Here is a 16,924-nt window from a genome sequence, read left to right as displayed (position 1 = left end):
CCTTGTTGTTTGTAAAAGCTTTAAAACTTGGTGACATGTTCTGACCACCACTGTATTCCACTTCTTTACCGTTGGTTGTCTTAGCATTGTGGTAATCCACTCAGATTGTTTGCCCTCACATTTGTTCGACTTATATTGCTGGCAATGAGTGTGGATGTAGCTCTCAATCAGAGAGAAATGAAAAATCGACTCTCTATTGAAGATGGTATGTCACAACATCAAGCTGCTAAAGGACTATAAGGAAATGAAAAAATGTAAATTCCGCCTCACGTGCCAAAACGAGGTTACTCGCGCCTCCCTCCCACACTGACACACTTGACATGTCACACTTGCTCGCGTGCTCTGCTAAGCGCTAACTAACTAGCGAGTGGAAATGGGGCCAAGGGGCCAAGCACTTAACACTCTGGCTTCAATGGAGCATAGCCAAGTCAACACCTGCTAACAAGCTGCTGGAGAAAAGACAGCGAGGCAGACCAAGAAAAGAAGAGGAGGGAGAGATGGAGAGAACAAAAGAGGGAGCGAGAGAGTGAGGGGAGAAAGAAGGGGGGTGGAAGGAGAGAGTGAGATATAGAAGTGGGTGAAGAGAGAAGTGGGATACAGACTGAAAGAAAAGAAAAGAAAGTGTGAAAGAGAAAGACAAAAAACATAGAGTGATTTATGAAGTGCTGTGGCTCTTTCATTCCTCTTTTTTTCATTTTCTCTGTCTTGCCTCTGAGTCAGGGCCTCTTGGTAGAGTTTTAACAGCCTTGGCACTGACATTGAAAGCTCCTGGCAGGAACGCAGAAACACATGCATGCACGCACGCACGCACGCACGCACGCACGCACGCACGCACACACACACACGCTCACATGGATCCAAACAGGTGGTAAATATCAATTAGACTGCCCTCTTTTTCCTGTTTCTCTTTCACCCACTTACATTCTCATTTCCAAAAAGGAGGAAAAATATGTCTCTATTAGGACATGTCTCTCAGGTGTCCAAAATGTATAGTCTGTGTGAATAAGTATTTGTGTGTGTGTGTGTGTGTGTGCGCGTGCGTGTGTGCATAAGCTCGAGTGCTCAGTGTAACATGGAAACAGAAGGTATAGCAGATGTTTACTTTGCTTCGTCGGCACTAAGTCGTGCAACTCTATCGGCTTGATTGGAGAGACTTGCAGCTCTATTTCAAACAGTGCAAAAATGTTTTCCAAACAGCTTTCAAACTTACACACACACACACACACACACACACACACACACACACACACACACACACACACACACACACACTATAAAGTCGTGCTTTTTATTCTTAAGGTAAGGCAGGACATTGTGGTGATTTATACGTAATGTTTAAAATTTCTATAAAATCCTGCATGACTATTGGATTTCTATAACTTACAACCAAAAAGGCCAAAGGTCGACCATACCTGTAGTGAAATGTGAGCGGTGGGGCGAAGCTTCGCGCCCGGCAGCTCCACATACCCATCGCGACCTAGGAAGTGAACGGTGGCCATCTTGTCACATTTGTTGCCGTAGAAACCGGGCAGGCATCGGCAGACGGGCTCCCCAGCAACCACCAGGCACTGGGCGCTGTTCTGGCAATCTGATTGGTCGCAGGGGCTGGTCTGCAGCAAGATCATTGGCGGAGGGTTCTCGCAGAACAGCCCGCTGAGGGAGGAACAGATTAAACAGAGGGTTACTTATTCATAGAGCTTTAATGGGGAGATTTGTTGTGTCAGTATCTTCTGATAAAAGTTGTTTAGGTGTTTTGCCTCAGTGGATTACATTTGGAGGTTGCATGGTTGAAGCTGAAAAGGTAATACTCCAGAAGGAAAAAGATAAGCAGCATGTTATGATTCTATATATCGACTTGTTTTCCCTGGATCTTGCATCTTTGAAATCCTGAACCTTTCTTTGAATTTCCTTTTTATACCTATGCAGTATCTTCCTTCATGTTTCTGTCTCCTTCTCCTTTGTTTCCTGCATACCCAAGACTTCCTCTCTCTGCCTCTTTCTCTCTCTGTCCCTTGTGATGAATTTGTTTCTCTCTTGCCAACACTCTCCGCTATAATTAACCACATGGAGCTTCATCTGCTGCACACACACGCACAAACACACACATGCACAGAATAGGTCTAGACAGTCAAGTGTCTGATTATGAAGCACCATCTGCATCTCCTCCCAGTCTGGCCCCGCAGTGTGTGTACCATTAAGTGTGTTCGTGTCTGTTTGTGGGATTTGCAGCGCCCATGATTTGTTTCCATCACTCTCACCTGAAACCCTCTTTACAGACGCAGGTATAGCCGTTGACAGCGTCGACACACTCCGCTCCGTGCTGACACTTATTCTCCAGACAGTCATTATAGTCCTGCTCACAGTGTTGCCCCACATAGCCCGGCAAACACTCGCACCTAGAGTGACATGGAAATACGGATGGGATGACTGTGTGTGTCGGCAACAGGCTTTGCCTCATGAATACAGATGTTTTCCTCAGGTTACAGGTGTCAGTCCTTTTCTAAAGCCCATGTGTTCAGTCACAAACTCAGTTTCCTGCTGAAGTGCTCTTGAGCAGGACACCAACCAAACTTTTGGATAAGCTCAATTTTTAATGTGTACATATAAAATATCTGATTAGATAGTCAGTTTACAAAACCTCTTAAAAATTCTACAAACCAAATGCAATACAACTGAAAACATTTGGCAAGCTGCTATTGTTGCTAAACCAGTGGGCAGTAAGTTCTTGAGAAGAAATTGTAAATTTCACTTAATGAAAGAATGAGGCAAAAGGTTAATTATTCAATACTTAAGGAGGATTATTCCCCTATGAAGTGGACAGTCAATATGGTTTGTGTTAAAGTATATCACAAACAGTGTTTCTTGTGGACACCAATGTTCCTTAGTGATGCGTTTATGTGCGCCTGTCTCGACGTGTATTTGTCTGAGGACAGCAAATGTTTAACAATGATCACTCAGTTTCCCTTTGGTTCAAAAAAGTCTGCGTTTAACTTTTTGATCCGACTGTTACTTTCAACGACGTGACCTCTGACCCTTTAAGGAGCCGACTTCCTGCGAAGCTGTCACTCACCTGTAACTGCGGCCAACGTAGACGCACTTTGAGTCATGCTGACAGGGGTCGAAACCATGGAGACAAGGGTCAACCACCTCCTCACAGAGGTCACCTGGTGACAGAGTGAGAGAAATGCTTTTCTTTAGTGATTGAAAAGTTTATCATGTAAAGCTAAATCAACAGGTGTGTGTGCGTGTTTGCGCTCGCTGGTGTGTCAGATGTAAAGATAATAAGAGTAAAGAAAAAGAAACATGAGAAAAAGTCTCTTCACACGTACTCTGTCAGTTTCAAGTGGTGGTGGAAAAGAAAGAAGAGGAAAAAAGAATAAAACAAGGAGTGGAAAAAGATAACTTTTGTGTGTGTCTATGTTGTTCAAGGCCTCAGATAATGTACAGTGAAAGTCCTCACACACACACACACACACACACACACACACACACACACACACACACACACACACACACACACACACACACACAGGGAAGAGCATTATCAACTTTTTCCCAGAGCTGATGGAGAAGCGGGTTAATAGGCTGTGTAGCAATGGCTGCTGTCAAAAGATGTGCGCACACACACAATCACACACACGCTCAAAGGTTGACAAGGGTTAACAGTGTGTAAAAGCACTGGCTGAAGTTGATCATATGAAGGAAGAGGAGATTGAGAAAGGTCAAACACATTTCCATTGCTCTCTGACTGCTTTAATCTAATCCTACTGCCTCCCTCCCGCCCTGTCCGTCTCCACCACCTTCATATCAAGTCACTTTCAGACACATGTTGTTGTGAGCTACAGTACACCTAATGATGTATACCTAATGGACAGGCTGCATTATTTCACACTTGACACTTAGTTAAAGATGCCAACATTAATTTATCGGTGTGAAATTACCTGTGATACCTTAGTATGATTACCATACACAAATGAGACCATTGCTGAGATGATTACCGAGGAAGATAAACATTGTGGTGCTAATTTACCCACTGGCCTTTGAAAAGTTTCCTCACTGCAAGTTTTTCTGTAGCTCGGTTTGTGATGCAGGATCATTGCCCTCTATCTGACTTGTACCATAAAGTAACAGAAGGGATTACCAGGAAAACACTGCCAATGTTAATTGTGGCTAAGAGGCCAAAAGACCCTGGCAGTCTTTTTTTGTTTTGATTAAATAATGATTCTTAATGATGTTAAAGTGCCAGCCAGAACACATTAAAGTTTTGTCACAACTCTATGAGCCCATCAACAGCGTGACGAAGGGTTTCACTCAAAATGTCAGTTCTAGCATATAAATAGAGACACAAAAAATGACACACAGAGCTTGGTATTTAAACAATACGGGTGATCCCTTGTTTATGGGCAAGGAAGCCTTAAACACTGGAATATTTTCCACATAATAGAAGGGCGATGCATCTGGACAAGATATGTGAATACAACTTCTGTCAAAGTTGTTAGGAAATTTAATGTGGATATGTATGACCTCAAGAGGTTGATCCCTGTTGAGTTTATTGACCCCCTGATCTTTTGTGTAGCCACGTCTCCATGTCGCCGTCACAAATACTTTGCTCCATGGCACCGCATTTCAAACACTAAGGACTGAACTTTTCTTGACATGAATTTTGCATATTGAATCCTAATGTTGCTCCCCCTCGACCTTTGCCACCTTCAAGCCAAAATGGTGAAATTGCACACAAGATACTGTATCACATAATCTAAAAGACAGATTGACATTGAATTTGTTGAGCTCATTCAGCCACATGACCATTTTATTTTATTTTTTTTAACCGTGACTTTCTCATTTTGGAATGAGGCTCCTCTGCGGTAGAAACCTTATATCAGCTGTTTAAAAGGTCTTGTGACCTTAAATCTTGATTTTTTTCCCCTCTGGTGCAAATATGACGTGACAATCCTGCTTGCTGAGTTTGGAGAAAGCCGAGCGACTAGCGAAGGACTGTCCTCTTAATGTGACACCTGATGATTACGCCGCGGTTCACTGAGCCGAGTGGAGGTCCGGAGCCAAAGGAACCAGCTGTGTGTGTGTGTGTGTGTGTGTGTGTGTGTGTGTGTGCGCGCGCGTGTGTGTGTGTGTGCATGCTCCAGCTGTATGTGGTAAGGTGGCTGGCAGTGTGTGAAGCTTTTTTATGCCAACAACGATAATGACATAGTGCATGTGTGGGTGAGTGTGTGTGTATATTGACTGAAATCCAGTGTCAAAGGGGACCAGCTGTGTGCGTGTGTGTGTGTGTGTGTGTGTCTGTCTTAGAGGACACTGTCAGATAGAAAAACTTAACTTCTCAGTCAGCAGTTTAGCTTCTACTTGCTGGACTCCAAGTGAGGTCTGTCTCTCTCTCTTTCTCACTCTCTGTCTCTCGCGTGCCATTTCACTCGCTCCCCCACTCACTGCTTCTGCCCTTTATCGGCCCCTTCTTTACCCTTTCCCTCGCTTTGTTTATTTTTCCCATTCCCTTTAGTACACAGTCCCTCTTTGCCATTTTACTGTCACTCTCCCTCTCTCTTCAGCTCTCTCTCTCTCTCTCTCTCTCTCTCACTCTCTCGTGATTGCTCTTTCAACCTCCTGTAGGAGCAGTTTCAGGCCACTGCAGAGACGCTGTCCATTACTAACTTACCATGCAGTAAAGTGGAAAATATGATTTTGTATGTGTGTGTGTGTGTGTGTGTGTGTGTGTGTGTGTGTGTGTGCAATAGCGGAGGGACTTGGTGACCCTCCCAGCCTCTCAGGGGCAAAGACTGAGGGTTTCAGTAATATCTGTAGTGTAGAAATAGATGATGCGTGTAAGATTGTGTGTGTTTCTGTGTGTGTGTGTGTGTGTGTGTACCTGTGTAGTTGGGCGGACACACGCAGGTGTAGTTGTTGACTCCATCGATGCAGGTAGAGTTGTTCTCACAGTCGTTGTCTTCACAGTCGTCTGGGTTTATCTCACAACGTTGGCCTTCGAAACCGGGTGGACACACACAGCTACACTCACAAAAACAGACACACAGAAGATGTGCATCATTAGATGATGACTGAGCCGGATCTGAGCACACACTCGACCTGCACGACTTGAAATAAAATCCGTCAGCCGGATCAACCAGCTGCGTGATCAACTTCACGTCACTTCAGTTCTTCTCTAATAGCTTTAAAGAAAAACAATTTAATCTTTATCCTAGCTATTCTGCGCCGGTTCTTACACACCACTGGAGCCACAGCATATCTATATTTAGTGTTCCAACAAGACACACCCTTTCATGCCTTATTTTATGGCAGAAATGAAATTTTAACACGAGTGTTCAAAGTTTAAACGACTAGTGCCAGACACTAACCTTCCCTGACTATCTTCTCCTGCACTAAAGAGAAGCAGTCGTCCTTTGACTCACGCTATCTCTGTCTTCCTTGTTAGGTGATGTTTAATTCACAAACATCAGTAGGCAAAGTTCATCCAGCTTCTACCGTCTAATAAGGCAAAACAAAAACTTTAAATCCAAATCTACCCACCCAGATCTAAAAAAAAAAGAAAAGAATAATTGCTGAGATAAACTTAGTTTGATGCCACTGCTGTTGGACACCGCCCACCTGGGACACTCTAAAGGAATTATCAAAGCCTCCTCCTCTTCCTCCCCTCCATTCATCTTCCTTCCTCCTCTCACTCTTTTTTTCAAACTCTCGAGCTCTGTCTCCTCTGGTGGGAACCCGCCATATCTCAGTCCCGTTAACTCCTTATAATAGATCAAACACACATACACACACTATGTTTTACTTAGGATCAATCCCCAACCAATGCGTGCGCGCGCGCACACACACACATACACACACACACACACACATACACACACACACACACACACACACATTCACTTATTTGTATGACACTCTGTCCTTCTCACTCCCTTTCACCTGTTAAACTTATTCCACTGTTATAACCTTTTTTATTCCTTTTGTTTCTCTCTCACGTTCTCTAATCTCACACTTAAACACTGGCCTACTTAGAGATCCAACAGACACAAAGCAACATGAGCATCCTGCTAGTGTCCACTCTCGTTTTACTTCTGTTTTGGTTTATCTCCACCAAATCAACAGAAAAATATCTGGGCCTGTTTGACTTTCTTTACCAGACAGCTTTTTTTGGTTTTACATAGTTTAGAGTTGATGCGAATATCAGTCACTCAATCTACGTGTGGGTAAGAGGACTGACAGTAATGAGCTAAAAACTGGTAAGAGCGACATAGAGCTGGAACACTGGGTGTTGACGTGCAGCGGTTTGTTACTATGAGTGACCCTTTTATATTATGTCATTTGATTCATTGTGAATTATCAGGAACATTGCAGATTATGCAGATCAGGTTCTAAAATGCACATTTCAATCTTTATTAAAAACAGGCTTACAAAGGTTATGCCTGTTTCATATCTGTGTTTCAATCACTTGGCTGCCATGGAGAGGTGCGTACCATCCGTCCTGGCTGAGACATCATACGTCTACTCTCTCTGCCCAAAAGAAATAGTGACTTTGGATGTGGTTCGACTTTGCACTGAAGGACCATTTTGTTAAATTTAAAGGTTATTACATTAACAAATAATCATTCTTCTTAAATATCTGCTGCTACCGGAAAGAAAAAAAACGAGGAATGGGAAAAGAAAGTGTAGAGGTGAGGAAAAAGAAAAGAAGAAAATAAAAAAGACATTAAGTGTTCCCATGAGAAACAAAAGACAAAGAAATATAAATGAGAGGAGCACTGTCAGCATTGACAGGGTCAGAGAGCCCTGTTCCACCAATCAAATCCTGGTTTTGACATTTAAACTCTATAGTTTGACAAATGGGTCCCTGTAAGAGCCAAAGGCTAATTGGGCTTATTGAATATCCCCAACTGATTATATAACATTAAAATGTCAAAGGGGTCTGGTCTCCCACTCTTTCTGTCTTTCTGTGTCACTCAGAGGGCACAAGCATCTACCTGTGTTGGTATTAACATTAAGAGAAGATCTGTAAAGGGTAAAGGAACCCCTAATAGCATTACCACGTTAAAGGCCAGGCACATATCAAAGCCTTTCAAAGGGCAAAGGCCTTGTTAAGGGGCTGGAGGAGGAAACAAATCTGGTTAAGATATTTATGACAATTGGTTCAATCAAAGTGGCTGTTTGTCATGAGCGTGGGACAAAGGCGGACTGTATGGAGAGACGTTGACGACACTGGCAGGCACGATCAGTGATGCCACGCACACACAAATGTATGGACTAGCATGAGTACGTTCTTATGTGTGCAGATTGAATTTTAATATACTCTTTTATGTAATACAACGGACATGGCTGCCTCCTTGGTCCTTCAAACAGTTTTAAATGGGTGTAAGATATAAGTATTTTATGTGGTTTGGTTCAATTTAATGGATAAAATGTCTGTTTTGTTAAAAGTGCAACAAATTGAATGTCATACTGCATACAATCTGTTTTTAATTCATCGCATTTCTAAACAATTGCTGACAATGTTGATTACTTTGGTCTTAGGCCTCTTACCAGAGTTATATTTTGTCTCTTATTTCCAAATTAACTTGGACACTCTTGTTTTAGTTTCTTGGTCCTAAACGGATTAGTCATGAGAGGATAGGCAACAGGGGACTACAGTGTTTAATATTTAAAGTCACAGCCAAGAACATTTTAAGCTTTCTGTCACCATTCTGCAAAACATTTACAGTATTTCAAGCTGTCAGATTGCGCAAAATTGCAGCAGTAGCCTAGAGGTGTGAGAAACAAGTTTGAGATCCTGGATCAGCTGGGACTAGATGGGTAGGAAAAGCAAACGAGTGATGCTCTGCTCTCCACTCCCTCAACAACTGCCACTGAGAGGCTCTTGACCCGCAACGTCTCCAGTGGAGCTGCTCTGCAGCCAGGAGTCAAACACTGTGATTGTGTTGGGCAGCTCCCAGGTGTGAATGTGTGAAACTGTATGAATGTGAAGCAGGGAGTTCCTGCGAAGGCGCGCCCATGTACTGTGTGCTCTCCCTGGATAAATACACATTAATTAACAGGTCAGGTACTTTATGGATCGTGGATTTCTGCTTCAATTATACATAACCTTAAGAGCCGAAACTAACAAAAAAAAAAAGTTATGTGAATTGTTATGAGAGAACTTGTTAATTGAGTAATTTAAACGGGGAATTCATTTCTCCACAGTTGATATAGAAAGTATTTTCAAAGATTATTCTTGACCCTGTAAGAAGCAGTTGATAAAACAATGTCATCTCAAGGTCCATTTAGGATCTGTTACAGAGCTTTTGATAATATCACATAATATTCTTCAGCAGACTGAGTTTACCCAGTCGTCATGAAAATCTAGATGTTTCAATGTTCCCTTAAACATTATTTGATATGATTGGAAGCTTCAGAAAAGCTACTAAATGGACCGTGTGTTTTCTGATGCCAATACAACACAGAGCCTTTCAATATAAGTAGACTACTTGTACTCATTCTTTTAGCAATATTAAGTTATGTTTATATCAGCATTTTCTTCCTCTGAACAGTTCTTGTTACGAATGGTACACTGAAGTGAAGCCACAGTAGGTGAGGCTCAGACACAGGCAGCTCTTTGTTCACACTTAAAAAATGCATTATTCTGTAGCATTCACATTCAAATGTGAATCAAACAATAAAATCAAATGCAGGTAAAACCTAAACTTGGAAACAGTGTGTTGACAGTTTTATGCAAAACCAGTGAGGAAGCACTGATGTGAATAATGACAGAAGTTTAAAACATCTCTTTGAGCAGCTGAGGAGGTCAGCGAGGGCACGCGGATTTAATGAGCAACCCGGATGGGGCTTGCTCCTTTGAAATGGCCGCTCTCTTCCTGTTTAACCCTCCACCCTGCCCCGCAACACACACAAGAAGGAAAACACATCATAAGGTCAAAGTAAGTTGTTATCTTGGATAATGCATTGTCCAGTGAAGCAAGACTTGTCCACTCTAATCACGATGTCGATATTTCTGGGGGCAGAGTAAAGTTAATTTCCCCTTTAGATGAGAATACAGGCTAAGTTTTTAAAAACGTCTCCACTAATGGGGAGGGGGTGGCAGGGCAGACAGGGCAATAAGACTTGACCCACAGCCGAATGGATTCCCAGAGCACTTCTTTGAAATTACTCTTTCTTGTCTTATTCTTCTCAGTCATCTTTATGGAATATAAAGACTAAATAATGATTTATTGCCGGTTTCAAATATTAAAGGAAGTATTTGACACACACGCACACATGTGCAATTCAATCCTTTCTCAGTAATTGAAGCTGCAATATGCTTTCATGTTGTACCTGAAGTGGTCTTCATGGCCATGTTGAATGTGGCAGGTTCCTCCATTTGAGCAGGGGAAACTAATACAGGCATTGATGGGTAATTCACAGTTTTGACCCTGGAGGAAAGGAGAGGACAAGGCAAGGCAAAGAAGTTAATCATTTATAAGAAGATTTTTTTCTTCCAGAGATAATTTCACTACTCAAACAAAGTCAGTTACGGTCCAAGGCTGCGTTCAAACCACTTCACTACTAATATCTTTTTACACAGTCTTTCTGTGTAACAGTTATGGATGAGTGACGTGATTCCTCCCTCTGGCTCACCATTACATTCTCCTTTTACACTGACATAGTACAAGCAGTGGAAGTAAAAAGCAACTTGCTTATGATGGAAAAGAAAAAGCCTTTCTCATGCTGTAGGGGAACAAGAACCCGCCAAGCACCACAGAGACTGTATGTTTGATTCCCAGCACCAGCTTTGGGGTGAGAGGCTGCTGTGTGTGTTGCATTCTATCAAAAGTATATCCAAATATCCTGTATATATATTAAAACAAATACTCCAACCGCTTGGATTTTGTGTTTTTTTTATTGTCTTACAACATCACATCACAGCTGAGCAATCAGGTGTAAATGCACTGATCACAATTGTTATGAAAAGAATATTTGTGTATCACAGCAGCTGACCTAAGAAAGGGTGACACACAAAGTTGTCTGTGGGTATTAATGTTTTTAACACTGCTTTAAGCCGAGACAGTGAAGACAGTTAGCATTTCTTTTTTGCACTTGTAATTAACTGCCGTTTTCAGCATTAGGAGCACAGGTTTTTGAATATTTTAGCAGCGTTGAAAGAAAATAGCCTGCAGAGAGATAGAGGGTTGAATAAATCTATTCTGGTTGGTTATTCTAAAAATACAGCGATTTGTTAATCAACTGTTCTACTTTCACAATATTATTGTTTGTTTTTTTTCTCTCTCTCTTACACAAATACACACACTCACAACAATTACCAACAACCACTAATGTACATACACTGTGTATGTGTTCATATACAAACACACATGAATGTATGCCACAGTCTAGCTCTTTGATTCACTGTCCTTCTAACCACACCTGTTTTCTGAATAAACAGCTTTCACCGTATCATGTTTCACTGTCCTAGCCGCACACACACACAGATATACACACACACACACACGCTCGCACGCAAACACACACACACACACACACACACACACACATACACACACGCACACACACACACAGGGAACCCTCTCAACATTGGACCCCGCGGCTGTAGTTTTAATTTCAAACCACCAAACCTTTGGCCGCCAACACACCCATTTCCTCTGATCAAAGCCGAGACGAGGACGTTTATTCTTGTTTTCCCTCTCCATCCATCTTCATTATTCCCTTTTTCTGTTTTACCGTAGCTTTTTGTTTATGTTTTCTTCACTCTCTCTTTCATTCAGCATCTCCCTCTTTCTCACTTTCCCTTTCTTTAACATGTTTCACTTCGTTTCTCTCACAGCACCTTTCCTACTATATTTCTTTCTTTTTTTTCTTATACAGCCAGATCTCTCACTTTCTCTCCTGTAGTTTCCCTCAATCCTCTCCGTCTCACTTCTCTCTTTCTCCTCCTCTCTCTCTCTCTCCCCATCTTTTGTCCTCTGCCGCTCCTTCTTTGATTTCTCTAACACATTTTAATTAATGTTGTCCCAGTGGATGCAGACACTGAAAGAAAACATACACAAAGATATGTATGTGCACAGGCTCAAGCACATGCAGACACACACACACACACACACACACACACACACCAACAGTCCCTCTTTCCCAGTCTGTGACCTTGGCAAGTGATGTTTTAATTAAAAGCAAGACTGAGGCTTTGTCCTCCTGTAAAAGCCCAAGTGTCATGAGGTGTGTGTGCACATGAGATTATAAGTGTACCTTTAAAGTGCTTGTACACACACACACACACACACACACACACACACACACACACACACATACACAAACAAATGCACAAACACAAGCACATAAACACACAAAAGCTCTCACATAGGCATGAACCCACTGGTCTCTATACACACATGCAAACAAATGGCAGGGTCTTCTGATATGTACTCATACACACATGACTCCACACATATACAGTGTGCACGCGCTCATATATATTCCACACACACTCCTCCAATACAAAGTGCCCTCTCAGTAGTAGATCTGCATGTCTTTCCTAATGCAGGGGTCCTGACAATTATTACACCCTTTGTCTTTTGATCAATCAATACCTCCAGTGCGGCCAGCAGGTTCTCTATTGATGAACAGATAGGTACATTATGCATGCAAGGCCAAAGCTAAGCCTGATAATACTGATAATACCACAGGCTTATGCAGCATGGCTATCCATCTATGATACCTTTCAACACACACAGCGCATTCCAGCAGGAGTTACAATTTTTCTTCACGGGCTTTAAAACACTGAAGAACCACTGAATAAGAGTTGTTTAACTGACAGTGCAGGTAGCTGGTAGAGGGGAACAGGAGGTAGCAAAATGGTCAGGGTTCAAGTGCTGATTTTTCTGCTTCCATGCCTGCTGCTGAAATATATTTTCACTCTTCATGAGCCGCTTTGAAAATGTGTCCAACAAACAGCAAAGAGGATATAAGAACCACAATTTACCAGAGCAATAAATAAGTAAGAGAGCTAATATAAATGTGCATGGGACCATAGCAGAGAACACATGTAGAGTTTAATTGAACTGACATATTTAAGTACCCATTTACTAACAAGCGGTCATTCATTAAATTTTTAATTGAAGGAAACACTGATTGCCACACTTGCAGTTTCACAGCAGTATATTTAATATTTAGTGAACTGTAATGCTTTTTAGATTGAGATGTACAGCTGGCTCCTACTGTAGCATTAAAAGTTGGCTAAGCCCAGTATGTTACCCCAGGCGTCTCCCCCGTCCCTCTCTCTGCTGCTATCTAGTGTCTCACCTTGAATCCATACGGACAGGTACAGTGGTAGGATCCGGTGGTGTCAGAGACACAGGTACCGTTGTTCTGGCATGGTGCTGCCAGGCAGGGGGCGCACTTTGACATCAGGCTTATATCTACTGGACCTGAGAACAGAAACACAAGCAGAAGCAGATGAGAGTAGGAAGAGAATGGGGTGGAGGGATAAAGATAAAAAGACAGAGAGGGAGCCAAGGAGTGTCAGTGGGAGAGACACATATTTCCTCATGTTGTGGTTATATACTTCACTTAATGGATGGTGTGCTGAGAAAAGACCCCAGGATAAGAAAAGTGAAAGCTTGGGAGAGCAATAAATGTGTTTTGTTCCAGAGGCCAGGGCATGTAGAAGCAAGAAGAAGAGGTGATGATGTGAGGTACCTCGATAAGAGCTTGATCTCAGCACCTGAGTCACAGTCAACTTTATACTCTTCCTTTCATCTGGAAAACCTACTCCGACAATTTGTCTAACACACATGCACAGCAAACTATGCCTGTGTGTTACAGCTTCATTGTACATCTCTTTCTCGTGTGTTCTCCCCTCCGGTCTGACAGCAGGGGAGCCCGAGGGCAGGTAATATTAGAGGCTGACTGCTCCTGAACTGTTTGAGTGAAATGCAACTCATTTCATATCTATGAACTCTGTTTTGGAAAAAAGTGAATAATAGATTGAGCTGATCCAATACCACAAACAACCTCTCACATCAGATTAAACAATACTCCTTGATGCAAAAGGCTTGATTGTCTGGTACTTTAGTCTGACGCCTTGAAGCGACTCAAAGTGGCTCCAAAAATATGACTGCTTTAAAGCCTTCCACTCCTAATCTTAGCTGTTTGCTGCCTCTGAGTCTATGCCTGAAAATGTATCTGAAGTGCATTCTGTATTTCAGTCAATTTAACTTGTTTGAAAAGAGACAATCTAATCAATGTGCTCTAGGGAGGAGGAAAGGCTACACAGAACGTCTTGACAAAAACACCAGATGTTTAATTTCTTCCACGCTGCAGGAGCCAATCACAGCATGCACTGGGTGAGATGCAGGGAAGACACAGGACAAGTCACCAGTCTCCAACACAGCTAACACAAATAGAGAGACAAATACTTTAACCTTTTTAAATATAAAACCACTGGCAGACCTCCTCACCCAAAAGAAAACTGAAAACTGGAACTCGACCTGAGACTGAATAACACAACCCAGACCTGTGGAAGGAAATAGCACAGATGAGGAGGTTTGTGGTTTGTGGATGCCCTACAGTGCTACAAGGTCAAGAATGAAGAATTTACACCAATACTAATCTCAACATCTAAGGAGATGGGACTTCTTAATAAATGAAGATTTCTCTGAGAAGGAACTGACAGGATTGTTGAAGTAGAAAGACTCAGAGCACAGAACAGACCTCACTGTCAGTAAAAGTGATGATTGACGTGATTTTTGCCATCACGAATCCCTGTTTTCAACATCTCTCTGTGCTAAAACAGGACCACACTGATGAGTATGGACACATAGTAGTGAGCAATATAAAGAGGAGACTATTTACCTTTACACTGAAATCTGTTAAGTGGTGTGGTGAGCAGTAGCCTGTCAGCCATGTCAGGAGGTCCAGTACAACGAGCAATGCCTGTTCAAAAACACAACAGTATACTTGGCAACTTCTATTACGTAACAATTAATGCAACATGTTGGTTGCAAGTATTTTTAATGACATTCTGATTGGGTTTTTTTTTGTTTCTTTTTTTTCCATTCTTACCCGGTTCTTTAAAACCAGCCTTGACCCACTGAGAGAGCCAGCGCAGGTCACAGTTACAGTACAAGGGATTGGCACCAAGAGCCCTAAACACACACACACACACACACACACACACACACACACACAATGAAGTTACAGCCCACAACACTTTTGTATTCTAGATACTTATACACGCAAACAGATACATGACGCTGCTGTACTTACAGGTGGGACAGAGAGGTGAGGTGGTTGAAAGCTCCTTCTGGGATAGTTGAAAGGTCATTACCATGGAGAGTCCTGGAGGAGAGAGAGAAAAGAATGAATATTAAAGTTATGATTGACCTTGTTAAAAATTCAAAAGGTTGCTTTTTCACCCATTGTTAATTTTATTGTGTAATGAATTAATTTGATTAAATATTCAGCGTTTCTTTTCATCACACTCTTTGCAGGAAGGAAAAGAATGTGAAATATGTTGACCTTTGAATTCAAACCAGGAAGCTCATTGTTATTACTGCTATAATCTACACACACGCATACTATGGCTGCCACTACTGCTTCTACTACTGCTGTACTTATATTGGTCTATATTCAGATCAAAACACTGAAGCTGTTTTAAGCGGTTTAAGGCCTGCCCATAGATGCCACAGCACTATTGTACTAATTAAACAATGAATATTTGAAAAAAAAAACAAAAAAACCCACTGCATCATATTCATCATTTTGCAGTTAGATGACACAGACAGCTCAGCTGCCTAACACTTGATTCCAGCAAACTAATACACCAGTCTAACTCTGACTCGCTGCATGCTAAATTATTCAAATTATTTGTGGTTCCTCAGCCGCAGACACACCATCATCCCCTTTTATAATGGAAAATAAATAAAATATTTATGAAAGAATAACACAAAATAAACAGAAAGCTTATTTTCATTGTAAGGCAATAAAGCTGGTCCTGGGCTCTGAATGGAATATAAACTGTCTCATATGGTCCTGTAGCTGTGGGGTGTGTGTATGTGTGTGTGTGTGTATAAAAAGGGCAGGGGCAAACTGCAGGCTGTGATGTGTATCAGTGAGAGGATGTGCATTTTTGGTTTGTGCCGTTGGGTCTTCGTGTACATGTTTGTGTGAGTAGATGTGTGTATTTGTGTGTCTAAAACCTTTGTCTCCAAGGGCTCAGGGACTGCAGAGTGTGTGTGTCCTTTGTGTCTCGCAATCTGAGTGTGTTGCCTGCTGGATATAAGTTCACATTCCATTAAAGCGCAGGGTTGTAGCAGGGGACAGCTATCAAACCGCCACTATTGGAAAAGTTTGTTTGTGTGTGTGTGTGTGTGTGCATGTGTGTGTGTGTGTGTGTGTGTGTATGTATGTGTGTGTGTGTGTGTGTGTGTGTGTGTATAATTCAGTGCGTGCATGTTCAGTTCAGTGTATATGCTGTGCATGCAAGTGCACATGTACACATATTTGTGTGTGTCTCTTTTCACAAGTTTGTGCTTGCGTCTGTGTGTGTGTGTGTGTGTTAATGTCTTTTCATGTTTGTGTGCGTCTGTGTGTGTGTGTGTGTTTGTGCGTCTATGTATGGTGGTCTAACAGCCCCCGCGCAAGGCTGGCCCAGAGGGGGCTGTGGGTAATGAGGAAGTGACAGTGATGGCTGCCTGGCAACCAGTTGCTATGCGGGGGCAGAGAGGGAGCAGTCCCCACGGCAACATCAACTAAAATGAAAGGAAGAAAGGAGGGAAGGATAAAAAAAAAAAAAACGATCACTAAACTTCTGCAAGGTGAAAGCCTTGTAAGAGATACAGTCAATATATAGAGAAAAGGGCAGACACAAAGCTGACTTCTCTGAGGGTGAAACACTGACTTTTTCTCTCTT

The 16,924-nt window shown here is 42.1% G+C and overlaps 1 protein-coding gene across 3 annotated transcripts in view; it reads right to left on the bottom strand.

Annotated features, from left to right (window-relative positions):
• The window catches only part of slit3 (slit homolog 3 (Drosophila)), a 244,940-nt gene that overhangs the window by 16,945 nt on the left and 211,071 nt on the right, over positions 1-16,924 (bottom strand). For all 3 annotated transcript variants that reach the window (XM_056383620.1, XM_056383621.1, XM_056383622.1), the window contains 9 exons: positions 15,280-15,351; positions 15,076-15,158; positions 14,866-14,946; positions 13,315-13,439; positions 10,336-10,433; positions 5,882-6,021; positions 3,071-3,164; positions 2,259-2,396; positions 1,413-1,653 (listed from right to left, as the gene is read on the bottom strand). In XM_056383620.1, the coding sequence (XP_056239595.1) occupies positions 1,413-1,653; positions 2,259-2,396; positions 3,071-3,164; positions 5,882-6,021; positions 10,336-10,433; positions 13,315-13,439; positions 14,866-14,946; positions 15,076-15,158; positions 15,280-15,351 (1,072 nt within the window). The remainder of the gene's footprint in view (positions 1-1,412; positions 1,654-2,258; positions 2,397-3,070; positions 3,165-5,881; positions 6,022-10,335; positions 10,434-13,314; positions 13,440-14,865; positions 14,947-15,075; positions 15,159-15,279; positions 15,352-16,924) is intronic.

The sequence above is a fragment of the Seriola aureovittata genome, chromosome 8, assembly GCF_021018895.1.
Source record: "Seriola aureovittata isolate HTS-2021-v1 ecotype China chromosome 8, ASM2101889v1, whole genome shotgun sequence".
In the NCBI taxonomy this organism is placed as follows: Eukaryota; Metazoa; Chordata; class Actinopteri; order Carangiformes; family Carangidae; genus Seriola; species Seriola aureovittata.
This window is presented reverse-complemented; position numbering and strand designations above follow the sequence as displayed.